The 27,513-nt window shown below is 39.4% G+C and overlaps 1 protein-coding gene across 1 annotated transcript; it reads left to right on the top strand.

Moving 5' to 3' along the window:
• The first annotated feature begins 1,387 nt into the window (after positions 1-1,387).
• On the top strand, positions 1,388-21,116 carry qser1 (glutamine and serine rich 1). The gene is made up of 13 exons (XM_079621717.1): positions 1,388-1,835; positions 4,151-4,251; positions 4,339-4,494; positions 4,968-8,450; positions 8,684-8,940; positions 10,231-10,347; positions 11,934-12,067; positions 12,695-12,915; positions 14,584-14,721; positions 14,816-14,913; positions 17,714-17,860; positions 18,015-18,110; positions 20,033-21,116. Exons 1-13 carry the CDS (start codon positions 1,750-1,752, stop codon positions 20,171-20,173), a joined length of 5,175 nt encoding a protein of 1,724 aa, XP_079477843.1. The 5' UTR covers positions 1,388-1,749; the 3' UTR covers positions 20,174-21,116.
• Positions 21,117-27,513: the final 6,397 nt, after the last annotated feature.

Here is a 27,513-nt window from a genome sequence, read left to right as displayed (position 1 = left end):
TCGCCACCTACTGGCCTGGCAGCATAATACAGCATTTTTAGTCGTTCTCGCGGATCCATGTAAACCATGTATGATCGTTGTCGTCTGTACAAACCAAATGTTTTGTTTTGTTGTGATAAATAGATACATTTGTCATGCATTTCATATTTAGTTTCATAGGTAAAAAATGTGTACGTGAAACTTTTCAAAAGCTTTTATTCACGTATGAAATCTGAGAGCTTTCTGTCCCTGACAGCTACGCAACTACCGCTTTGATGCGAAGAAGAGAATATAAAACTAATCCATATGAATTGAGTGGTCTAGTCTAAATTTTCTGAAAAGACTCGATCGCTTTATATGATGAACGGATTGAATTTAGGCTTTTATTCTCATATAAACATTGATCAGGGAACACAAACAGAAGCTCATCTGAACCTGCATGACGCACAAGAACAAACCTCATTGGTTTTTGCAGAAGCTCAAACGTGCTGCGTAACACGAGAATTGGACTTTGGACAAAACTGCTCAAAGTTAGCTATAGGATTAGCTAAGTTAGCTATATCATATGGATTAGTTTTACGAAATGAAAGAATTACATTTTTTGGGTGAATTATCTCTTTAAATCAGCCAAACCACTTGGCATTCTTCACAAACCACAGCTTGAGAACCACTGTACTAACACACTTGTCTGAACTTGAAAGAAACGGTCTTTAAAAAAAGTTGGTTCTAAGACAAACAACAAAAATCATTTGATATTTAAATGCAGTGGCATTAAGACGTCACTGGGGCCACTGAGTGTGAACACAAACATGTTGAGGTACACCGCTCTCTAAATATCCTCAGAAGAATAACAAAGTTAATACATGGGCCAAATGATAAATAAACGTATAAGAACGATTGGGAAAAGTAGGGAACGTCCTATACAATTATATTGACGACTGCTCCTGATGACAAGGTGTATGTAAAGTTATTAACAGGGAGAAGGTATAATAATTAAGGTCAAACTTTTTATTAGGTGTCTATTTAGTACTCCGTACTTACAGAAAAAAAAAATCTGGTACAATGTAGCCTACTTATTGTGTTCACAATGTATTGCGAAACAGTTTAATACGGTTAGGACAGATTTGATGGTTATGTTTAAGGGTGGGTTAAAGTGTAAGGGAAGGGTCAACAGTGTAATGTAATAACATAAATTAATTACAGCTGTAATTAAATGCAGGCTTTAAAAACAATAAGAACAATGTAAAAATATGTGTACACACACAGTAAGTGCATTGCATCAAATTATTAATTTAAATGTTAGAATAGTTAAAGACCGCACACAGTTTATATTAATTTGAGCAACAATACAAGTCTAGTCATACACGCTGCGCGCGCGCGCGTGTGTGTGTGTGTGTGGAGAGAGAGAGAGAGAGAGAGAGAGAGAGAGAGAGAGAGAGAGAGAGAGAGAGAGAGAGGGGGGGAGAAAAGCAAAAAAACTTCCATCTAAAGTTTGTCGGAACTCGGAAGTGAATGTTTGGGAGAAAAACATCAATATGGGGACTCGATGCAGCAGCGCTTCTGGCTCTGTGTGATTGTGTTCGGGGGCCACGAGCAGTGATTCTCACCCTGCGCTTATTAATCCACCGCACAAATCAGCCGTCCGACCCCCGGGACCAGCGCTCGGATCACCGCGGGGCCAGCAACGTTTGGAGGAATATGTGATTTTGTCACGCTTGGTTGAATGTGTAGCTGTATCGGGGGACGCGCGTCATTCCCGATCCAAGGCGGATGATGGAGAGGAATTACCCGAGCTCCAGCTTCACAGAGCCGGTCAGCGCGGCGGCTCAGAGCGCGGGCTGGGCCTACAAACCCAGGTACGAGAGGGCGGGTCGCTTCCCGAAGAAAACTCCGGTGATGGAAGGCCTAGCGAAACAAACACACATGTAAAAGTGTCAAGACATAAATAAAGGCAGTTTTAATGTAGCTAATGCGTTTATAGCTTTAGGCACTCGCGCAGTAATACAGCGTGATTATTTTTGTAAATCATGAATGTGCTCAAATCACTGATCACCTTTCAATCCGCACTGCACTCACACCGTTATTATGCATTATGTTTTTGTGCATGAATGATCAGAAAGTGCAGGTTAAGAACTGTGTCAGCTTGTTCTCTCGTATATAAACGTGTACACTGCAGTCACTGTGTGTGCAGACATGCAGAGGTTTGTAAACAATTGATCGATCAATGTTGCAGAAGGGCCACGTGTCTGCAACTTTACACAAAAGTATCTTATTTAGGTCAGTTTGTCATTAATTATCTTAAAACTTACACATGTATGGCGCCAATGCATCATGTTTATATGCATATATTGCTTCTGTTTATCAGGCAGCGATGTCAGATCTAGTTTTCAAGTCATTTATTTAATGTAAAGCAAGCTCTGTAAAATTAATTTAAGTGCAAAAACAAAACCTAGATTTTGAGACGCTGACTGTGGACAGGTAGCAAACATCAAGAAAACATTATAACGGACCCACTTAGAATTAGTGAGTTTATTTAGAAAATTCTCATGAAGTGTCTTACTGAATTGTAAACCAACATTGTCATCTACTGTTTTTTCCATACCTAAATGTTTCTAACACATCAACTTGGATACATTAAAACATATAAACGTTTCCCCCGGTTTCACAGACAAGGCTTAAGCCTAGTCCCAGACTAAAATGCATTTTTGGGCTGTTTTAACTGAAAATATGTCACTGCTATTCTATTGTTTTGTCTGTACACCAGTAATGTTTTTTTTCTAAGGAACATTTCTAAAAGCTACTTAAATGCCCTAGCCTAATTAAGCTAAGGCCTAATCCTGGCTTAATCTAAGCCCTGTCTGTGAAACTGGGCCTTAGTGTATTATTTATAACTATGATAATTATGATAACTTATTAGCTGTGTTATAATGCATTAGGAATGCATTTATAAAGCTGCTCCTCATGATATACTATCCTTCTTGTCTAATAGTGCATGTTATCTTGTCATAAATAAAAGCACCAGGTGGTTTGGCAGTCAGAAACAGGGACAGTTAGTTTATTACACGGTCCTAGCATGCAAATAATTGCCCGTGCAGCTCTGTTAACTCAAAAATCAGAAGTTCCCATCTTCTAACTTATGTTTTTGAATGCTGTAGAAATTTACATTGACACCATACATCAGAAATCAGTGACGTTAATTTTATGACGGGTAAAAAAGAACAAGATTTAGTGTTTTATCATAAGAAATTATGAATTGAGAAGGGATAAATAAATATATATTATTAACCTCCAGATAAATATTAGGCTACCTGTGCATATTAGAGTGGTGGCAAACAAAATCCTTGGTGTTAGCTGAAGTCTGTTCAGTAGTAGTAGTTTGGATTCACATTCATTAAAATGATCAACTGTCTCTTTCAATAATTAAACATCTGAGTGTAAGACACCAGTCATGGACACTAAAGTCTTGTTTATTTTTCTGATTCTCCAGCTATGTGTTGCCACTTCAGTTTTCCGACTACTATTAACTGAAATATATAATTTAACTGACTAGAACTAGCTGATGGATATCCACTCTGTTAGTTTGTGTAATGTCTGTACACATCCACACTGAAGTCATCAAAAACAGCTAGGAAACAAACTCAAAAATGAATCTTGCCAGCTGTGACATTTACTTATGCAGATGTTTATTTGGCAAAATATATTATATAGACAGACTTGCCTCTATTTAGCAAGAGATGTGGCTTTGCTACAATCATACCAAACAAACCAAGTAAAATAGTTTCCATGTGTTTTCTCTGTCCATACTCTATAGTCTTTGTAGGTTGTGACTTTTTTTTGTCTCATTTGCTGTGAAGTATGGCTATTTATTTATGACGGAAAACTTTTATAATAAATTTTAAATATGCAGACTATAAAACTACCCAAACTAAACTAGGCTGCTTCACAGAGAACATGTGATATCTGCTATTATGTTTAAAATAGTTTGTTTTTGTAAAGAGTTTGGTTTGTGTGTGACGTGTACAGAACCTCAAAAATAGGTTGCGTGTGAAGAGACTATATACAAATGTGCCTGTCTTATGTGAAGATTAAAGATCTTTGTCTGAGCTCAGTGAAAGGTTGTGGTCAGTTTTTTTTTATGTACCGTCTAAAAGTGACATTTTTACTTTAATAGTTCAAGTTATGGCTCTACACAATTGGACTCTGAGATCCTCCAACGGCAGAGCTTTGCCTCTAGTCACCAGCCTACGTTTACCACCACCCACCACCCCACAGGTGAGCAAACGGTTCAGGCTGTAACGAAATATAGTCCCCCCTTTGAGTCACTGACAGCCTGTTATCTGTGTATGGTATCTCTTTTAGGAGTGTTTGACTCAAATCAGCACAGCACAGCCAGCAGCAACACTACTGAATCATCAGTCATGAACTTCCTCTCCGCTATTGAATCCCGAGGCCTTCAGGCTGGACCTGCTGGCTCTACTCTTCTCCCTCCATTTAGAAGCCCTTCCTGGCAAACCGGTAAATATGCATTAGGTCTCTGTTTTAGAGGGACCACTGAAGGTTTGGCTGCACCATCTTCCTTTTTACCAGTCATCCTTAATGGGTCATTAGGGCAATAGTAGGGGTCATATCATTGTGTTTTCTTTTTATTAAAATGAAATCAAATGTTATTTCTCCTTAGATCTATGTATAAGGTCATAATTTAGTTGTTCATGACCATTTACCACCAAACTTTCTTTTTGACTTTTTGAATTTTGTAAATTCCCTTTTAGCATGTGAAATCAATGGCGCATTGCTGTACTCTCGCATAGGCTGCAACTTTTTTGTCTTTTTTGCACTGTCCCATCCTTCAATTATATTGTATGACCACCTTAAAGTGTTGTTGTTACAGACCAAAGGGGTATTTTAGTGCAAAATGAAATTAGTTTAGAGATGACGTGTCATTTAAATACTGCCTGCAGTTAATCAAACTTAAATTTTTTCTGCTACAGGTGCAAACACTTCAACAGAACTGTTTCTCACCGGAGCCCTGCATCCATCAGGAACGTTCCCAACACCTTCTGCGCTCTCCTCCTACCAGCACCCTAGTGCCTTTCCTACAAGAAATTTCACCACTACATCAGCACTTGCTGTTCAGGACAGCACTTTCATCTCTTCGAATGGTCTGCTATCCCCTAATGACCCTCTGCTCCAGTTCAAATCCTCCCAGAACACTGTGCCAACTTCACTTGCTTTTGGTGGTACGTCTCTAGGGGTTGGCTTGCCACCCCAGTCCTCCACGTATCGCTCAGCACAAGAGTCAGCCCCACACCTCCTTCAGCCTCAGTTCAGTCTGCTGTCCACATCTTTGGGCAGTTCCCAGCAGGCCCCTCAGCCTTACGGTGGCCCGGTTTTCTCAGGCTCCATCGAACGAGCACTTCAACGTGAATGTAGTGTGATCAAGCACCATCAGCGGCCTTCTAACACCCAGCCAGTCCAGGAGCAGCTGGCTAGCAGTACTCAGCACTCCCTACAGGGTTACCTGCATGACGAGGATGACATTTCATATCAACAGGACCTTTCCCCGCACACACCCGTACCCTGCAGTCCTGCGGGTGATCCTTCACCCCTAAACGGCACTGCACAACAGACATCTTCTAATACAGCGCTGCAGCAAACTCAGGGCTACACTTCTTCTGTCCCCTCCCCTGGGTTTTCCAGCACATCTGGAGTAAAGCTTAAAGATGGTTCTTCCAAAATAGCTCAACATCCCAGTGAGAACACAGACACTCAAGCCCAGACAAGCTCTCCAGGCCTGCAGCCGCCGAGCTACTCTTCCTCAGCCCAGAAACAAAGTTCAGTGATCGCCAGCCAATCGCAACCATACACATCCACGCAGCTTTCAAGCCTGGTGTCCGTTAGTGCCTCGCATGCTTACATCACATCTCAAAGCCTGTCGAGCAACCTGAGCCAAACACAGGCCTTCTCATCTAGTTTGTCTGAGAAGCTTCCTTCCATTTACAAGACTCTCTTGTCATACACTAGCCAATCTGAAGCTGATACATCTGTGAGCCAATCTCTTGTTTATTCCTCCAGTCAGCAGCAGGAATTGCCACATGTGGGAAACAGGGATGGGTATGAGACACCAGTGCAAACTCTTTGCATGGGAAGTCCTTCTCAAAACTATTCTTCCAGCCACTCTCAGGGCCTGCCAACCATTAGTTTCTATACCCAGGGGCCAACATCTGCTAGCATACCTTCACAGAACTATGTGTCAAGTCAGTCCCTATCCTCTGTCTCTTCTTTCTCACCCAGTCGTGCCCGAAGCTTATCATCCGCTAACCCAGGCACGGACTACATCCTAATGCAGTCTTCCCCTGTTAGCAAGACAGACAGTGCCCTGTTACAGCAGAAGTACTTGGTATCTGTCCAGTCATCAACCTCCTCTCCTGCCACCCACACCCAAGCCTTGCCAACTGACCAGTCCTCAGTTGAGTTAAAATCCCGTCAGCAAGATGAACGAATCTTTCTTTCCTCAAAAGAGAGCTCTGGAGAGCTTCCTCTCGAGGATGTGCAGGCATTACAGAAAGGATCTATGGAGACCTCTCCCCATACCCTTTCAGCCACTGAAATCGGAGCACTGAACAGCACAAAAAATGACGTTTATGTAGTTTCAAAGATGGAAGACAGGCATAACACCCAAAGTGTCATTCGCAGTAACTCCCGATCTGAGGAGCAGATCCTTACACATTTGGAAACCACAAAGGAGCTCGCTACTAGTGCCAATACTCCCTCCGACCCCAAGAGTAACCCTTTGTTGATGCACTCCACCCATGCACCCTTGAGTGCCGACCAGCTGAAACAGCATACTTTAGTACTGAAAGGGTCCATATCTCAGCAGCAGAATCATCAGGGTCAGATTATCCGAGTTCAACCGAGCGATCCCAGACAGCTGTCTGAGGACCAAACACAGTTCATCCGGGTTCCCAGTGCCCAAGTGCTACTCGATCCTTCTCACATGATTGTTTTGCAGCAGCCTGTGCTCACCTCAGGCCAGAATCAGCCCAAGCAGACTATGTACATGCAGTCCGTACCAGTCCAATATCTCCAAATGAACAGCGACACTGTTAATTTGACCGTAAATGGGCGTCACAACCAGCAAATTGTCTCTCACCAAGTGCCCAACTCGGCAGAGTCCACTAAACAGGACCCAACACAAAAAGACAACTTCAATCATTCAAATCCTCATGACACAAAGCAGAACTTTACTCTCAGTTCTGTATGCTTTCCTGACTCCATGCTATTGGCAGATGAAAGGAACATCCTCTCAAATGTCGATGACATTCTTGCTGCTACGGCAGCCGCCTGTGGCGTCACACCACAGGATTTTGTCAAATCCACATCATCTGATGGCGACATGTCATCGGTAGCCAACTCTATAGATTCCAAGTGCAATTTTCAGTCCTCTGAGAACAGACTAAATAGTTTCCCATCTCAGCAAATGATAATCGCTAACTCACAAGCGATGACTATAATTGGTGCTCAAGCGACATACTCCAAAGAAGAAACGGAGGGACACCAAGTGTTTACGCTCTCAAACTCTCATAACCAACCAGGGGTTAGAAACAACTCTGCACAAGAAATATCTGACAAGGTAGCAAACGCTCATGAGAAGAATGATGTGTTACCCAAAGGACATTTTGTTAACTCTGGCAATGGATCTGCTTTGAATGCTAATGGACTTGCTATTAGTAATACAACCTCCTCTGACTTTCAGTTGGCTGGCCAGGAACGAAGTCAGTCAGGACATCTGAATATTGAAAATGTGTCAAATAATAATATAAGCCAGCTGAAGGGATCGAAAGGCCTTAAAAGCGATGACAGTCTTATTGAGCATCCTACTGATGTCCTTCCAAAAAAACGATCCAGATCGAAGGGTTCATCTAAGCAATCCGTTGAAGATGAAAATGGTCAACCCAAATCTCAGAAGAAAAGCACACAAGTTAAGCGCCAGAATTCACGTGCCAGTGAGGCAAGTTCAACTTCCACCTTAGAGATTTCCCATGATAGCTTCCAACAGCAGGAGAGGATGCGTCAGAAGTTAAGAGAGGTTGAAGAAAAACAGCCAGAGGTTAAAACTGGATTCTTGGGCTCCTTCATGGACTTCCTTAAATCCGGATCCAGACAAAACCTATCATCTCCACCAACACGGTCACCCAGTCGCTCCAGAAAGCCTTCGTCCTCCAAGAGGCCTCCTAATCCATTACTTATTCCTTTTAAACCTCCCCTTCCTTCAACCCCATTGATGTCTCCAGACCCTCATAGTGTCATTTCTACAAAGCGACTTGATGAAGAGCTCCAGAGGAACCTGGAAACACTGCCATCCTTTTCCTCTGACGAAGATGATTCAGTGGGGAAAAACCAGGACCTGCAAAAGAGCATCACTTCTGCGCTTTCATCTTTAGATGAGCCCTCAGAAAAAAAGCAGAAGTTGGGTATGGAAGCTCCCTTTCTGAAGACATTTTCTTTAATATTTAATATTGCATTATGTGCCCAGGTCATTATATTATAATATAATATTTAGGATAGCTTCAAGGACTATATGTAAAGGTAAAGCATGTTGCTGTATTATTCTATTTTGTAAATTAATAATTATTATTGAGATACTGGAATTTAGGTATTATGACAACCCTAGTTAATCTCCTGTTTCAACACAACCTATATTTAGGTGATAATACTAAGCAGCTTCAGGCCTCCAGCACACAGCCTATAGTTGCCAAGCCACAGGAGCAACCGAAGGCTGTACAGAAGATGTCTGCAGAGGAGCTGGTGAAGGATGTGCCTCCAGACAAGTTAGCTGTTCAACTGACCGCAGTTGCTATCGAGGGTCTGATGGACGAGGAGCTGTCAGATAGTGGAGGGGAGGGCATGTACCGGGAGCGCGATGAGTTTGTGGTTAGGAATGAGGACATTGAAAGGATGGAGGTATGCTGAGATGTGCTTTTTGTGCCATTTATTTATAGAAGTCAGCATGAAATCAACACTTACATGTTACTGGTCTTATTGTGCACAAATTATTCTGAACAAACAAAAAAGCTAACCGCACACTGAATTCAGTCCAGACTGAGAAAATCTAGCACAAATATTTTATTTTATAAACTGCATGAAGCAAAAAGGTTTAAGTGAATAAAAAGTTAGACAAGCACAAGCAGAGATTTCAGCACATTGCGTCACATTACAACAAACATTCACCCTTTTCTTTTTAGATGACCAATTGGGGATAATCAGCTGGATTCAATTAGCAAGAGTAGAACTCAAAGGCTGTGTTTAAAATCGCTATACCATCATTCACTATTCCCTACATTACTCCACTAATATAGTCCACTTGAAGGAGTGAGTGAGGGAATTCAGACACTGGAAGGGCTGCTGATTTGCATACTTTCTCCTTGCTGTTTAATAATCATTTGAAACTTAGAAAACTGGCTGCTCCAGTAGTAAAATGAAAAGATGTATCTTGATCTTTTTAAAACCTTAATTAAACAATTTAATAATCAAGGTACGATAGTACCCTGTACCCCACCAGCGGTGTGTAAAATTAATGGATGGATAGTTGATTCAGCTGCGGCGCCATCTTCTAGTCAGGCGTGTGAATTAATTTGGCGCAGGACTCTCACAGTGCGCTATGGGTATTCCCTAGCCGTTGAGCGCACAGCAGTTGTACACTCGTTATTGCGGTTGATTGTGGGATTGAATGAGTGCACTCGATAACGTCCACTATGGTTTCGGACACCACTACAAATGGCTGTCCCCTCAAATAGTGCTCTATTTAAGGGTATAGGTTACAATTTCGGACACAGCCAAAGAGAGCATGGTAGTTTACATGTATGGCACAGAACATTTACCAATATACAACTGCAGCAAATAATATAGATATTACAAATATGCAAAAAATACAAATACTGCAAACAATGCAAAGACACAGTATGTCAACAATGTTAACTTGAACCAACTGAACTAATGGAACAATCGCCCTTCATTGAATATGCTATTTGCTTCCAAAATAATTAATATTATTGAAGTAAAATGGGTTGTTAATGCCGTTTCATGTTGACTCTAAATTGTTAAAATGACATTATGTGACGTATCTGTTGCTGAGCAGTTTGTGATGTTTTCACCAACCTCCTGTCAAATATATGAGGCATTGCGCAGACTGCTTGACTGCGTTTCATCAAACGCTTTGTCTCTGTAAGCCTTTGATGTGTGTTTTGGGTGTAGATCACAATGATTGCTGGGGTTGAACCACCAGCCATCTGGAAGGTCCAGAAAGCCCTGCTGCAGAAGTTTGTGCCTGAGCTCAGGGACGGGAAACGAGTGTTCTTTGCCACCAACAGTGTAAGTGTCAATACAAAACAATATATGTATGTGTAACTAGGGGTGTAACTGTTCGGTTCGGTTTTTCATTTAAAAAAAAAATGTTAGGCTAATGTTTCTGTTGATGGATGTGCTTTCTGTCTCCGCCTAGTCTTTGTTCAATGCGAGTGCCAAAGTCATTTTCACCGCCATCACCCGGGTGTTGATAGCGCGTGAGTACAGGCGAGATCTGAACAACACACTTCGTTATCTGTGTTTAAAATAAACGAATTTAAGCCTTGCCCAATTTAAACATTCAAGTGCACTCGTCTGAAGCACGCACGCGGAAAGCCGCTTCTCAGACAACAAGCAAATATGGAGTTCTCTTTCAAGTCTTGTGCTTAAGTGGACAAATTCACACAAAAATTGTCAACATGACCGTCTTGTCGAGTATCTTAGAAAACATAGTAGGTTATGTCTTAAAGGAACACTCCACTTTTTTGGGAAATAGGCTCATTTTCCAACTCCCCTAGAGTTGAACAGTTAAGTTTTACCGTTTTCTAATCCATTTAGCCGATCTCCGGGTCTGGCGGTAGCACTTTTAGCATAGCTTAGCATAGATAATTGAATCTGATTAGACCAGGGGTAGGGAACATCGGTCCTGGAGAGCCATAGCCCTGCAGAGTTTAGTTCCAACCCTAATCAAACACACCTGAACAAGCTAATCAATGTCTTTAGGATCATTAAGGCTACAATCAGGTGAGTTTTTATCAGGGTTGGAGCTAAACTCTGCAGGGCTATGGCTCTCCAGGACCGACGTTCCCTACCCCTGGATTAGACTGTTAGCATCTCTCTCAAAAAAATGACCAAAGAGTTTCGATATTTTTCCTATTTAAAACTTGACTCTTCTGTAGTTACATCGTATACTAAGACCGACAGAAAATGAAAATTTGCGATTTTATAGGCCAATATGGCTAGGAACTATACTCTCATTCCTGTGTAATAATCAAGGAACTGCTGCCGTACCAGCGGTCGCAATTAACTCTAGTGGAGTTATGCTAAAATGAGCCTATTTACAAAAAAAGTGGAGTGTTCCTTTAAGTGAACACATACAGTGGAGAAAGCCTGATATGAATACATATCAGTATTTTGGATCCGTGCAGCTCTGTATTCCTGCTGGTGTCTTGGTTTTTAATGCTCATCAATCAACAAAAGACAAGAAAATCACTCCCTGCTATTGACTGAATAGCTTTTGTAACTTAAAAAATGATTTATCCTTATTTAATTTATACAGTGAAGATTATATGCAATGTTGTTTACTAAAATTACTGTTAGATACCTAAATAACCTTAAAAGCAATGTTTATTTTATTTGTATCTTTGCTCTATTGTATTGATTTGTGCTGTTGCTTGTAGTTTGATTATCTGTTCTTATTTTCTTATTTTTATTTGACAGTAGTCCTTTTTTTCCCTGAACATTGCACATACTGAACTATACCGAAACCGCGACCCTAAAACCGCGATAAAACCGAACCGTGAGTAATTTGAACCGTTACACCCCTAGTAGCAACGTAGAATGTAAATATCAAAATGCAGTGAACAACACTCAGTGTCATATACTCTTTGCAGTATTTGGGGTACTTTGGTGATGCGAAGTCCATGTACAGGAGAGTACATGTCAAATTTCTTGACACTGTCAACAAGCGGGAGTATGTCCGAGTTTGCAGTAGGAAACCACGATGCAAGCCCATGCATTCAATGAGGTACAGGCCGTATCTGCCTTTCTCTATTAGCCTGATTTCAGCTCATTTAGAATTATGTTTACTGTGAATCTGTGCACTAGTTTCATTTTAAACTTTTTTGGACCTTGTAATGTGTATTCAAAATGTCATAACTGGATCTTGTGGTGAAAACAACAGACTTCTCTCTGGTGACATATGCAGGACTTCTCCGATCATTAGTCCACTTACTTCTTTTTCATTACGTCTTTAAAGAGACTTTGGCCTCACCTAATTGTCTTTGAACACAAGAATCCTGTGTGTATCCCGTATGTAAATGTATAAATGAATCGCATAACGAAAATAGCTCAGATGAGTTAGCAATCCTGTTTTTCCTATTCTTCTCTAAAATGTCAAGCTGAGCCACAGGCCTCTATTGTGCAATCCCACTCAGCCAAATATTTTTCCATAATGCATTAATCTCCTGCCAGTTTGTTTGAAATCTCCAACATCAAACTGATCCCACACATTACTCTATTCCAGCCAGCTAGCATAAAATTAACCGCATTTCGGTCTCGGTCAGAACCATTCCATTAGCTACGCTATTAATAATGTACATATTAGACTTCGTAAGTGACTAATTAATTTATCTGTGATGTATGTTTTTCCCAGAGGCTCTCAGGCTAAAGCTCTTCTGGCGCAACGATTCACTGCAGTGACTGTGTCGGACTCTCCCACGCAGAAAACATCACAACAGAAAGCTCTGTCTAAACCCAGACCCAAGCAGACGAAAGCCAAGGCTGAACCGCCACCCAAAAAGAGAAAGAAATGGAAAGAGGAGTTCACGACCTCTCCCTCCGACTCCTCACCAGAGGCTGTGAGTGAGGATGACGGTGAGACGTGTGACAGCTGGAGGAAATTGACCTTGTAGCCTAGATGTGTGCACATCAATGATGGGAAAAGCATGCTTTTAATTGAACCAATTGTTTCGGAAAAAAATGATGCACTTTTTTTGAAGAGCTCAAAACTACTACTCACTAAGGACATCTTCTGGATAAAGCTGTGCAATGGGAACACAGCAAAAATATGTTCGGTGACATTTTCTACAAAATCTAAAATATCCGTTAATACCATTAAATATAAATGATTATACTACAGGGCCGTTGAATGCTTGAATCTGATTGGTTGACGAACGTTCTAAGGTGTGTTTTATTTTTATTCAATTATATTCAGGGATCCGCACGGCTAATGTAGTTCCGGCAGGTCTTGAGCGCATTACAGTTTCATATCACTTCGCGTAGTCAACTGTACTAACGGAAAATAGGATACAATTCATAACAAGAAAAACCATGCAGCCCCATGCGCTTGGTCTGCAATTTTCAATGTCTAACTTCACAATCAATGGAAACATGCAGTGTAATTTTAATAAATAAAGTATATACCGGTAGTCCTATATATAATCAATTGAAAATTAAACAGAATATTTAAATAAATTGATAGTCCTGCTGCACGGGTTTTCATAATTATTGCAGATAATAACAAAAATAATTATTAATAGGCCTATACTTGTTAAAAGGGCTTTGTGTTTAATTTATTAGGCTAGTCTACTGTCACTAATAGGAAAAAAATAATGAACGAATTAATTAAAACGAATTGAATTAATAAATAAATAAATAATAATATTGACGCGCATGCTTCTCTCTCTCTCTCTCTCTCATAACTGCATTAATAACTGCATAAAGCCGGGGACACACTTACTGTAAGGCCGGTTATGAATGTAATTTGATACTTATGACTGATCATGCACGCGTGTTCAGTGTGTGTTCACAGTGGTGTTTAAAATCTGCTGCATTCACAGTCAGAGAATGTTTCTAGTGGTTAAGTGTGTGTCCAGCATTACTCTGCTATCAGCGGCTCAAACCCCCGTTACTAACTCTAAAATGACGTTTTGGAATTAGCAACGGATTATGGGTTTAGATGCGCAAGGAATTAGAAAAACTTTACAAACGTCTTGAAATACATCATCTGAACAATATTTCGAGGTGTGGTAACTGTAGTATAAGCGGAATAATTGACTCCAGGCCGTTTAATTATTATAAAAATAATGCACACGGGCGTGCATTATTTTTCTAATAATTAAACGGCCTGGAGTCAATTACGGTATTCCTCACTACTTATATATTTTAGTCATTTTAGTTTTATAGCACTTATTTTGTGTACTAACACAAGTGTGTAAATCTTACAGATTTGAAGAAATGTATAGAAAATTCAACTCAACTTGTATTAATAAAAAGTGCTAAACCTAAATATATCAGTTACAACCATATATATGTACGTGTGTGTGTAATACTATCAGATATTTTTTAAAAATTGTTGAAGTTTCTTTTAAATTGGAAAGTGCTACCTTCAAATTAGAGTGATTTAAACAAAATAATTCTGTTTGTACTGGCTAATATTTTCCTCTTCCATGTTTCTGCAATATAATATCTCATGGGGGATCAATCTGTCTGTTGCTGTTGTCCCACACTCATGCTTTGTCCAATCCCATCTCTCGTTTTCAGAGTTTACGCCTCCGGTTCCGTTCGCTTCCCGTTTCCTGAACACCAGAACAATGAAGGAGACGTTTAAGAGCTTCGTAGAGCTGCTGATCAGCGTCGCCCTGGACACGGATGTCATGAGCGCGCTTGAGCGAGAGAACGGTGAGAAGTTCTGTCTGTTCTCCTGTTAACAGGAGTGTTAATAAGTGGCAGATGGTGAAGCTGACCTTTGTGGTTGATCTGGTCCTGCATTCAGACGAGCTGCTGCTGCCTCACATGAAGAGGGTGGATGGCATGATCACAGACAACAGGCGGAGACTGCTGCCCAAACTGCGCATGGGTCAGGTCTTCAAAGTGAGTCACGGGTCACCGTTTTCCAGAGTCCTGCTTCAACTCACAGTAATAATCACATTTCAAACTGGGACTAATTGTTCAATTTTTTAATGTTTCTTATTTTGTATCTTTAGTTTTGTTTGGATTTGATTCAGTTGTCGTTATTTAATGTAGGGAAGAATCGATATAAATCCCTATTCGTATGAGACGTCTCTAGGATGTTAAAGAAATTTGTGACCTACATTTTGTTTTGACCAACCTGAGCTCCTGTTTGCCCACCAATCTTTTGTATGCTTTCATTTCATTTCAATGTGGATGATATCCGATGAAAAAATGTAATTATACAATTAATAAATAGAGCCAAATCACGGAAACTGTGAAGACTGGCCATTTTAATATCAGCGTCAGGTAGGATAATTATGTCGATTTCTCTGCTCACTTATTTGGGTTCAGTTTTATTATAAACAGACACTTCTAAATGATACTGATAATGTATTTAATTTAGATATGTTAAAGTAGTGAACCAATTTTTCATGTCAGTTTGCACCAGAAAGCATTGTTAAAATCATGATTTTAAAGTGATGATGCCCCCAGACTTCCTACACGGATTTAATTCATAATAAACATGTCACTTTTTTCACCTCTTGTGAGTTTGCGGGTCTGATAATAACAATATCGATACTGATACTGATTAGTTCTTAAATGGGTATGTGATTTTTCAAAATAATATTCATTTTTAGGAAAAGAAAAAGATTTTACGTCGGTCATATGACATACTCTGCATTAATACATTTATTACAAAAGCAAATATGAGCACAATTTAGTAAAACATTTTATACCTATAGGTGTACAAATATTGTGATTAATAATAATAATATAATTTATTACTACATAAATATGAATAAATTCGACTAAAATACCAACAACATTGAACATGCACTTTCTTAAAGATTTCTTAATAAAATGGTATTAAAGGGTTAGATCAGGATTTTAGACATGAATCTCTATAGCTTCCCCATAAGCAGTGTGGTGCATTGACCATGACTTACCCCCGACAGCGTCCTGTGAGCCGAGCTCCGGTCCAGTTTTGGTCAAGATGAAATTAGTCCGGCAAGTTTGCTGGGGTCACGGCAATAAAGCTTTTTTCTTCTCAAATCAATATGTGTTCAAAAGAGTGATATATTTAAAGCACAAAACCGCTGTCTATGGAGAGGTCAGACCTCGTAATGGCTTAGCACTATTTTCTTCCCCGTCATGTCACTGCGCGCTGCCGCTACCTACAGCCAGCTGCGAGCTGCGCAGGCGCACACCACTTTTTCAGTTGTTCGGCAGTGTTTAAATTACAGCAGTGTTTACGTGCTCAGAACAGCTACACGAACGAGCTAACATAGCTACTCACCAAGAGCGATCAGTTTGTACAAGCTTTGTACAAAATGGTGCGGACTTGTGACTATCCGGACTGTACAAACAAAGATGTGGCGCTTTCTCCTCACACATATCACTAACTCCATATTCTAACTCCATCTGGCGTAACTTGTCATCTGTGTATTCAGGTTCGTAAAGATAACCTTTTGGCTGTGTGTCGAAGTCAATGTTGTCATCGTCGCTGCTGTAGTCTGACATTTTATCTTTCTCGTTACGAGTTGTAAACAAAGTTACACGTGCGCGGCTCGCAGCTGGCTGTAGGTAGCGGCAGCGCGCAGTGATATGACGGGGAAGAAAATAGTGCTAAGCCATTACGAGGTCTGACCTCTCCATAGACAGCGGTTTTGTGCTTTAAATATATCACTCTTTTGAACACATATTGATTTGAGAAGAAAAAAGCTTTATTGCCGTGACCCCAGCAAACTTGCCGGACTAATTTCATCTTGACCAAAACTGGACCGGAGCTCGGCTCACAGGACGCTGTCGGGGGTAAGTCATGGTCAATGCACCACACTGCTTATGGGGAAGCTATAGAGATTCATGTCTAAAATCCTGATCTAACCCTTTAATTTTTCGCTGCACGCTCACTTCTCATAGTCATGTGACACAGGCCAGCTAAATATGTCAGGTGGGTTTTGGGACAATCATTAAAAAAAGTACTGAAAACATTTGATATGGTTTCAGAAACTGACATTTTGTATTAATATAATTTTAATATTGATGTTTTTTTTTTTAAGGAATCAATACCAAATAAGTATCTTGTGAATATGTATACTCCTGTATCAATGTGCCCATCCCTATTGGAGAAGTCCTGCATACGTCACCAGACAGAAGTCTATCGCTTTCACTGTCTGTCATTTTATTAATTATATGCAGAGGACAAATTCCAATTATGGGTTACCATACTTGGCCTTCAAATGTCACTTTCTTATAACATCAATTTACAATATAGTATTTTCAATTAATGCTGATTTCAAAAGTAAAGTTAGCAACATGAGAAGGATGCTTTCCTGTAATATTTTTTTGGATGGGATGCATCTGGTGAGCATGACCCTAAACTAGCCAAACTACATGGCTTCCTTTAAACCAACTATTTGACTAGTCATTTAGACAACCCGGCAACTTTTAAACATCCCTAATAGAAAGGCAAATTCATCAAATATCTGAATTCTTTAGTTAGTCGACTTGATCATGACTCTGACACAGCCGGTGAAAGAAAGTGCTGCTCTTCACACACACAGACATTCTGTTCAGAAAACATTTGATGCATATATAGTGGGAACGTCAGATTAAATTGATTAGAACTAATGTAAATCTGTGCATGTAAACATAGTCACTGTATTTGCATAATACATTAGGATATATGATTTTTCTTGCATGTTATTCTATCTGGCAGAATGCATTAGACAGCTTTCCTGAGCTGTCCGTGGTCACCGAGCTGAAAACGGACTGCGAGACTCCCGTTTTTAAAGTAAGGTTAAGTGGGAGAGCTTACAACAGGAAAACCATGAAGCCCTCCAAATCCCCCAGCAAACTTCCCTTGGTGAGTATTCCAGGTCTAGTGTTGCTAATGCCAAATATCCTGATAACAACTAGTTAAATTTTTTGACCACTAGGAGGTATACCATACTGGCTTTTAGATCACTTTCGATGCACTGTTAAAGTCTTCATGTCTCTGTTTTTCCCCACTCGATCAGGAATACACAGTGGATCAGCAGAAGACGAAGTGGTTTTCTCTATACCACTCTCTACAACACTATAAGTACCACACATACCTGATGTGTATGGAGGAGGTGAGGAATCAATGTGTTTGTTTGTGTGAGTTGTTGGAAGGATAACCAATCTATTAGTCCTTGCTGACAAGCTGTAGGAATCGTTGAAGGAATCTTGTTTTGACTGGCAGTGTTCATATCAGTATCAGCTCTGATGTGTCTTAGTTTTATCCTCTTTGCTTATGCAATACAAGACCTGAACGTTGGCCTAGTGCAGGGTTTTCAAATGGGTGAACTGCGGGGGGTGAGTTGATGACTGGTTAAATCTAAGGTAAAATGCAAACAAAAAAATTGGCTGCAGAATTCATCAAAAATAGAAATAAAATTGTGATATAGCATGGTGCAATTATCAAATCAAAGGCTGTGATTTAAATAAGCTTTATAGTCTGTTGCATCTCGGTTCTCAGTGAACTCCATCTCCACCTAGGTTCACTTTATTTGCACATTGACACAAGTTTCCAACATTTTGGGAGAGAAGTTTACACCAGTATTCCAACTTGACCATTTGAACAGGTGAAAGTTAAAGTCTGCACGTCATTTTTGTACAAATATTCAAATGCCCTCGTAATCTTTAATCAAAATAACTTCCCCTCCTTCTTGCAGCGGCATCTCTTCTCATCTCTGATGACTCATTTACTGGTGTGGGGGCGGGGAAACCTGTCACTCACATGAGGTCGACCAATAGCAAATCACAAGCATCCAATCAATTAACCATGAACAAAATCAGGTTAATCATAAATCAAAATCATAAATTTCTGTTTAGAAATAATTTTCACTCGGATTTACGCCACTATAAATAATAAAAAGACTATCGCAACTTTAGTTTCACGCCGACTTTAAAGTATAAATGTTAGTAGTGTAACTTGCAGTGTAAAATAATATAAAATATTACATTTATTTTATAGGACGATTGTAATTTACAACAGTAATATATTTAAACAAGCCCTATACGTGCAGCCCTGTATATAAATTAATAATTATATAAATTATCTAAATAAAAATCATAAACATTTTATCTGTTTACTTGCATGTCATGTGACCGTTAAAGGGTTTGTTCACCCAAAAATTATGTCATTAATTACTCACCCTCCTGTCGTTCCAAACCCGTAAGACTTTCGTTCATCTTCAGAACACAAATTAAGATATTTTTGATGAAATATGAGAGCTTTCTGTCCCTCCATTGACAGCTACGATTGAATTTAGGCTTTTATTCACATATAAACATTTATCAACTCACACATCAGTTGTGGTAAATGGAAGCTCAGGCATGTTCATTTGACATGCGAGAACCAATGAGGTTCATTCTCGTGTTACGCATCACCTTTGAGCTTCAGCAAGAACCATGAGGTTTGTTCTCACGCGGCAAGCAAGTTCGGTTGAGCTTCGGTTTAAATGTGAATAAAAGACTCGTCAATCTGTTTATCATATAAAATGATCGAGTCTCTTCAGAAAAGTTGGACTAAACTGCTAAATTCATATGGATTAGTTTTACAATCTCTTTATAAACTTTTTGAAGTGTCAAAGTGTCAGTTGTGTAGCTGTCAATGGACAGAAAGCTCTCAGATTTCATCAAAAAGATTTTTGTTTCGAAGATGAACGAAAGTCTTCCGGGTTTGGAGCGACATGAGGGAGAGTAATTAATGACAGAATTTTCATTTTTGGGTAAACTATCCCTTTATCCAACATCACAGAACCATGAACATGCGAATGTGTCATTAAATTATTAATATTTAATTAATAATTAATATTTATTTCTAAGGGGCTTTGGGAACATCTGGCCTAGCGCTTAGCACATGTGCTCCATGTTGAGCTGTGGCGCTCATATGGGAGATTCGGGTTTGAATCTGGTTGCTACGACCCAACAACCACCTTTGTTTTCTTTATAAAATGTAAAAATCTTTGTGTTTACAAGACTGATGCACTGTGATTCTCTCATATCCCAGATTCAGTTGTTGAAGTCGCGAGGTAAAGACCTGGGGCAGGAGGAGACGGTCCAGACTTGCATGGGCAACAGGACGTGGGTAGAGGGCCTGTTCGATCGCTTCGGGGAGCTTCTGACACAGGTGCAGCAGGCCTGCCTTTAAACAGAAGCCTAGATTATGCTGATAGACAAGTATATACTGGAATAAGCATTCATAAACCTGATGAAATGCTTTAAAAGCACCATTGAGGACAGATATCAATACGAAGAGACTGTAAGGGTTTTAACCAATGGAATTAAATAGACCAAACAGCTGCCTTTTTCTGACATCCACAGAGACGATGGACTTCGAATGTGGTTTTACATGTAAAAATGCTTTGGTTAAACTAGCTGTAGTTGAGTATTTTCTGTGCTGAATCAATGTCGGCATCCTTTTACCAATAAGGACCAGAATTGATGATCGGTTATGCGATACAGAGTCTTGCTGAGAAGTTTTAAAAGAATAATATCAGTCTGTAACTATGGTTAGGAGGGCAAGGTGATTATAAAAATGAAATTATACATAGATATATATATGTAAAACATCACTTTTTAAGACTGAATGCCAAATTTATATATGATAATGTACATTTTGTATAGAGAGCTTGTTTGTCAAAGGATTCTCATGACATAATATAGGACACTTACCCGATGTGCTTTTGAAACTCTGTTATAACAGAGTTGGTGCAATTCTAATAATGCTTTTGTGATATATTTTGTTGTAATAAAAAGCATTTACTTAAACTATTTTTTCTGAGGTAAAAATCTCTTTATACTCTTTTGTCCAACATTTATTTTATCTCACAGATAGATGTATTTTTCACAGAAGGAAATATTGTGGTCATTTGTCATACATTTGTAGATGGTCTATACGTTTATGTCATATGCACATTGTATAAAACATTTAGAAAGTTCCTTTATTTGGGGATGTTGCTGGTTTTCCACCATTTTAAGCAGATTACTGTGCCGACAGCATTGGATTAGTTTTATGCTTATCAGGTGTAGCTGTGTTAAACACTACAATGTTTTTGCTGACATGTGAAAATAAATTTCCTATTAAATGAGAACTTTGAGTGAGTACTTGATTTATAAATAATCAAAGTTGCTGCTTGCTTTTTTTTGGCGGTCAAATGTCAAAGCCCTTTTGATGACCAGTTTTGGCACTTGAGGGCTCATACAGTTGTAATCGAAAATATAGCTGCAAGCAGCAATCACCGGGGCCAAGCGCAAACAAGACGACAAGACATGCCAAAGTGGCTGGGAGTGTGAGACCCACTGCAGCAAGGAGCAATTGAAGACATTTAGAGATAAATTTTGGCAAAATGGTTGAAAAATCACATACATTAACTAAAAATATGATTATCACTTTCGACCAATAGGTGGCGCATTTACGAAATGATGTGATGTGGTCAGAGTGAAGTGACAATGACACATACAAAGTTTGATGTCAATATGTCAAGGCATTGCAGATATAAAGCCTGAATAGTCATTTTGGCATCATGCATCAACTTTGCTGCTGTGGTATACGAAAACGGTTTTGCCTATCAACACGAAATCCATAACTTTCACTCGGCACGGTCTGGAGATGACACGACCCGATTTTGGTGAAAATCGGACGTTCGGTCTAGGAGGAGTTTGAAAAAGTAGGTTTTAAAAGAAAATAAAGATGGCGGACAGGAAGTTTGACTGACTATGGCAAAATTGGTATCTATGTTTTCAGCATAACCCAAGGAATCTATTGAGATCAGTGTGATTACTATAGGCAAATGTATTCAAAAGTTATTAGCATTTTTGGAAATTTCATTATAACTTTTGACCAAAAGGTGACGCTGTCTCATAATCTTTTGAGTACCTTTAGGGCGTTGTACTGATGACCCATACTGAGTTTGGTAGTGATACGTTCATGCGTTCATAAAATACAGCATTTTAGCACATAATTCAAAATGGCCGATATGGGAAAATTGGATATCAGTCGATTTAGCATGACGCCCTGAATCTAACGAGACCACTTTTAAACCACTTTGAACAAACCGTTCTGAAGTTATAAGCAAAAAAAATAAATTCTTCATATCTCCGGACCAGTAGGTGGCGCTGCGCTGAAACGCTGCATGTAGCCTCAGGTCATGCTTGTGATGACATGTACCAAATTTGGTCTGAATCCGATAAAGCGTTGTGGAGATACAGCATTGAGCCTGTTTTCGCAAGCGCTACATAAAATGTATTTGCGCGGTATTCGAGAACGGTTATTCGAATCAACTTGATTTCCATAACTTTTTGTCGTCATAGTCTGGAGATGATCTGGTTCAATTTTTGTGAAATTCGGACCAACGGCCTAGGAGGAGTTCGAAAAAGTAGTTTTTTCGGAAAATTCAAAATGGCGGGAAAACTGTTATGACGGGAAATGACGTCATGAATAACCACTCAAATCGTCGTGAGCTCAGGAATCAGAGGAAAAAAGAATTTTGTTTCTAGCCCTTATGGTTCAAAAGTTATTAGCATAAACATGAGTGCAACTTTGGACAGTTGGTGGCGCTAGAGGGATTGATTTGGAAACTCCCAATTTGCTATGGTGATAGTTCAGACTGTCCTCCATATGTGTGCCAAATTTCATAACTTTCCCGCAAGCGGTTCTATGGGCTGCCATAGACTCCCAGTCGGAACAATGAAGAATAATACTATAGGAACGGGAACAGAAACAATAGGTGCCTACGCACTTTCAGTGCTTGGCCCCTAATAATAGGAACGGGAACAGATACAATAGGTGCCAACGCACTTTCAGTGCTTGGCCCCTAATTATTTAACCCCCATTGCAAATCAGGGTTATTGGTAAAATGTACAGGCTTTCAGCTGTTTGCAATGAATGAATCAACCAACAAAAGTAATTGAAATAGCTCAACACAACAAATATTGCAAGTGGTTTCCCAAAATTCAACTGAAAATTACTTCTGCAGTCTCAAAATTATTCAACCCCTTCATGAGAAGCATCTTTAGTACTCCGCAGAACACCCTTCTGCTGTTATGACCTTCTGCAAACGAGATGTATAACCAGACACCAGCTTCTGGAGGCGTTTCTGAGGAATCTGAGCCCGTTCCTCATATGCGCAATGGGCCTCCAGTTCAGTGATATTAGTTACTATTAATACAGTAACTAGTAACTTACTTACTAGTTACTTGAAAAAGTAATCTGATTACGTAACTCGTTACACACAACACTGCTGACGGCATGACGTTTTCTCCTAGGATTTCCTGATACTTCAATGAATCCATCTTGCCTTCCACACATGCTTCATTCTTCTTCTTCATCCATAGGGCCGAAAAGTTCCCTTTTTGCTTCATCGCTCCACAAAACTGAATCATAAAACTACTCTGGCTTATGTATATGGTTTTGAGCCAATTGGAGCTAACTTTTCTTTCAAAATTAATAAAAACAGTGAAATGCAAACTATATTGCACTAACCCTTAATAATTCAACGTTAAATTACACAAACATACTTAATGTATTTAATCTATAATTCGGACATATTACATCTGCCATGCTGTCATTATCACGTGACCTACCAGCGTCAGTTGCATCACTTTACTGCCATTGAAAAAATCCTCTCCTGTGGCCTCATGGGATAGTAAAGTGTCCATCGTATCCACACTTCAGAATCTCACCTGAAGAAGTAGGTCATCTGGGGCCTTTGTGTCTACCTTTTTTTAAGTAGGCTACTGTGAATTCGGACATACTTCTTTTGTCACATACTGCTTTTCTCCTATTATATAGTAGGGACATATGTGATTTCGGATGCGACCAGAGTGTTGAACTTTCCTGTGTCCTGTTTTTCTGCAATCCAGAATGGCAGCACAGCTGGTGTGAATTTTCATTGTCTCCAGCCTAAGTTTTACTCAGTTCACTTTTGGGGTGAAAGGGCCTAAACATTTGCCAAAATATATAGTTGTATAATAAATATATTATATATAATTATAAAAAAACAAATAAGCAAGCCCAACCCAGGTGAGAAAAAAAAGTAAGGCAAAAGTAATATAACACATACTTTCCATAAACAGCAAGTAACGCAATTAGTCGCTTTTTCAGGAGTAACAATATTGTAATGCATTACTTTTATATGTACCTTTCCCCAACACTATATATATATATATGTGACAGGAATACATACATATGAAGGCTTATAAATTATAACATGAGATGAGAAATGTCAATATGCTGTCATTCACGTCAGTTAATTGAGTTAAAGGGATAGTTTCCAAAAAATTGTCATTTCAAACCTATATTACTTTTTGTTTGCTGTGTGTGGAAGAAGATGTTTTGTGAAATGGATTTGTCCATACAATTACCAAGTAAATGATAACAAATGTGGTTTGGTTTCCAACATTCCTCGAAATATATTTTGTGTTCCACAGATGAAAGAAAATCATACAAGTTTGGAACGACTTAAAGGGATAGTTCACCCAAAAATGAAAATTCTGTCATCATTTACTCACCCTCAAGTTGTTTCAAACCTGTATGAGTTTCTTTCTTCTGTGGAACACAAAAGAAGAGATTTTGAAGAATGTTGGTGACCAGACAGTTGATGGACCCCATTGACTTCCATAGTAGGAAAATAAGATACTATAGAAGTCAATGGGGTCCATCAACTGTCTGGTCACATAGATAGATATTCATTAGAAGATAGAAGATTCATTTTTTTTGTGAACTATCCCTTTAAGTGTGAGTAAATGAGGACAGAATTAACCATTTTGGATGAACTATCCCTTCAATGTTGCGTGCTTTTATGACCACCACGCTTTGTGTTTAGTCTTGAGTCGACTTCAGATTTCCTGCTATCAGTGCACCGCTATCAGTGTTCGTGAAACGCCGTCACAGGAGCTCCTGACGCAGGAAAAACACAGTCTGACGGCGTATGTTAGATAACGGGACCAAAAAAAGAAAAACATTTTTAAATCATATTACTCATTATCATAAATCAAAATACAAGGACTAACTTGCACATTGACCTGAAGTTGACAAATACATTAAGCGGTTGTGTTGAATGTGTTGAACAGTAGCCTAAGGCAGCTGCAGACTAGTGAAAGTGCCTTAAACAAGAAGGTAAATTCTCTGATATGTATTTTTTTTGTCGTGTCTGTTGTCCCTGTTCCTCTTTCTGCCGAGCAAAGCCGCGATGCTGCAGATTTGTGAGTGGACAGTGTGATGTGACCTGTGGATCGGGGTGATTTATCACTCGGCATACTCGCATACTTCCACTGGGAGAGGCTGGTTAATCTTTAGCCTGTCTTCACACAAATTCACTAGAGGAATTGGGAAGTGCATTGTCTTTGTGGTCTGTGAATTTTGTGCAACCAAATCAAGAAGCACTTATACAATCTGCAGTAGTTTTCATTGATGTGATTGATGTATTATTAACAAAATTTCAACATAATGGAGTGCAACCTATTTTAGATCAAATTAACAGCAAACATACATTCTAAATGTCTTTAGCATACACATTTAAACAACAAGATGTTATTTGTCACTGGCGTTAGTGTAATCATTGCTCATGTGGTCAGTGTAAAATTTGTAGCCACATACAACCTCACCACAATCTCCACACAAGAATATTGTTGGTTTAACTTTAAAAAGTAAATGATCTTCAGCACATTGGTAAAGACAAAAATGTTTACATAACACTATCAGTTAAATGTCATTACAAATTTAAACCCCAATAGGTATTTTTCCTTTACTAAAAAAACACACACATAAAACATGACTCAATTAAAAAAAAAAAAATCCTTATCCACTGTTCAATTAACAAATCCAAATCCAGTTTTCAAAGTTATCAAGAAAGTGTTATTGTTAATACGTTTTCTCCCCTGACCCGATTAATGATCAACACTGATGTAATAATCAATAGTATGTCAACAGAACTTAAAAGTTTTAAAGTGCCCTGATGTAATAATCAATAGTATGTCAACAGAACTTAAAAGTTTTAAAGTGCCCCTATTATGCAAATTTAAAGGTTCCTAATTTTGTTTTGGACAAAACTACAATTGGACAAAACTACAATAACGCCTTCTACAATAGGCTTAGATACATCCAAGAGCAAAAAAAAAAAAAAAAACTTTAATTTTCTCATGACATGTATTGTACATCACCTAATTTCTCAAATGGTCTTGTTCGAGGATTCAGTCTCTCCAAATCCTTCCTTTCCAAGAGCCTACTCTCCCCAGATGGCCCAGTCTGTTGTGATTGGTTTACTCTGCTCTGATTGGTCAGATGGCCCAGTCTGTTGTGATTGGTCTGCTCTGATTGGTCAGATGGTCCAGTCTGTTGTGATTGGTCTACTCTGCTCTGATTGGTCAGATGGCCCAGTCTGTTGTGATTGGTCTGCTCTGATTGGTCAGATGGTCCAGTCTGTTGTGATTGGTCTACTCTGCTCTGATTGGTCATATGGCCCAGTCTGTTGTGATTGGTTTACTCTGCTCTGATTGGTCAGATGGCCCAGTCTGTTGTGATTGGTCTACTCTGCTCTGATTGGTCAGATGGCCCAGTCTGTTGTGATTGGTCTGCTCTGATTGGTCAGATGGTCCAGTCTGTTGTGATTGGTCTACTCTGCTCTGATTGGTCATATGGCCCAGTCTGTTGTGATTGGTTTACTCTGCTCTGATTGGTCATATGGCCCAGTCTGTTGTGATTGGTCTACTCTGCTCTGATTGGTCAGATGGCTCAGTCTGTTGTGATTGGTTTACTCTGCTCTGATTGGTCATATGGCCCAGTCTGTTGTGATTGGTCTACTCTGCTCTGATTGGTCAGATGGCCTAGTCTGTTGTGATTGGTCGACCGCTTACAGCATGTGTCGAAAACCAAACACCTATCGCCATATCTGAATTTCAGCTCTGGAGGCTTCCTCAGCACTGGATACACAGTGATACAAACGATGGCGTCAGTTTTACCGTATTCACAGAGTCTTCTCGACATGTTGACAACACAAACCTCGGCTACAACTACAGTGTTTGAGGGTGAGTGAAAGTTGACTTTGTTTGTGCAGGCCGCCAATGAAGACCCTATGCTGGCATTATGCAAATTTGTTACATTCTTACGTAGGTATGAAACAGGAAGCGAGTCTGGAATTACTGATACTCATTTCAGCAGTTCAGATTCTTTCCTTTAGGAGACAGTAACTTTATTTGTTGTACACTTTGATTTTTAAAGCTTTGCAGACCTTTTACATTGCCAAATGCATTACATGCACATTATACACTGCATGAAAGGTAGTATTCAAAAAAGCATAATGGGGCAAATTAATTAAATCAATTAATTTGAATCTTTGTTGCGGTAATACTCTAAGCATTTTCCTATACGCATATCCTTGCTGTTCTCCAGTTGTCTCATGGAAAAAATATTCAGTCATGTGACCGAGACTGTGTGACTTCAGTCCAGCTGGGTCAGTGGACTGTTGAATAAAATATGATTGTTGCGAGCCA

The sequence above is a fragment of the Phoxinus phoxinus genome, assembly GCF_949152265.1.
Source record: "Phoxinus phoxinus genome assembly, chromosome: 8".
NCBI classification, from domain to species: domain Eukaryota; kingdom Metazoa; phylum Chordata; class Actinopteri; order Cypriniformes; family Leuciscidae; genus Phoxinus; species Phoxinus phoxinus.
This window is presented reverse-complemented; position numbering and strand designations above follow the sequence as displayed.

Coding starts and splice junctions, on each gene's coding strand:
- qser1 (XM_079621717.1), top strand. CDS start 1,750: ATGATGGAGAGGAATTACCCGAGCTCCAGCTTCACAGAGCCGGTCAGC. Junction 12,068..12,694: donor AAGCCCATGCATTCAATGAG/GTACAGGCCGTA, acceptor TGTTTTTCCCAG/AGGCTCTCAGGCTAAAGCTC. Junction 12,916..14,583: donor GGCTGTGAGTGAGGATGACG/GTGAGACGTGTG, acceptor TCTCGTTTTCAG/AGTTTACGCCTCCGGTTCCG.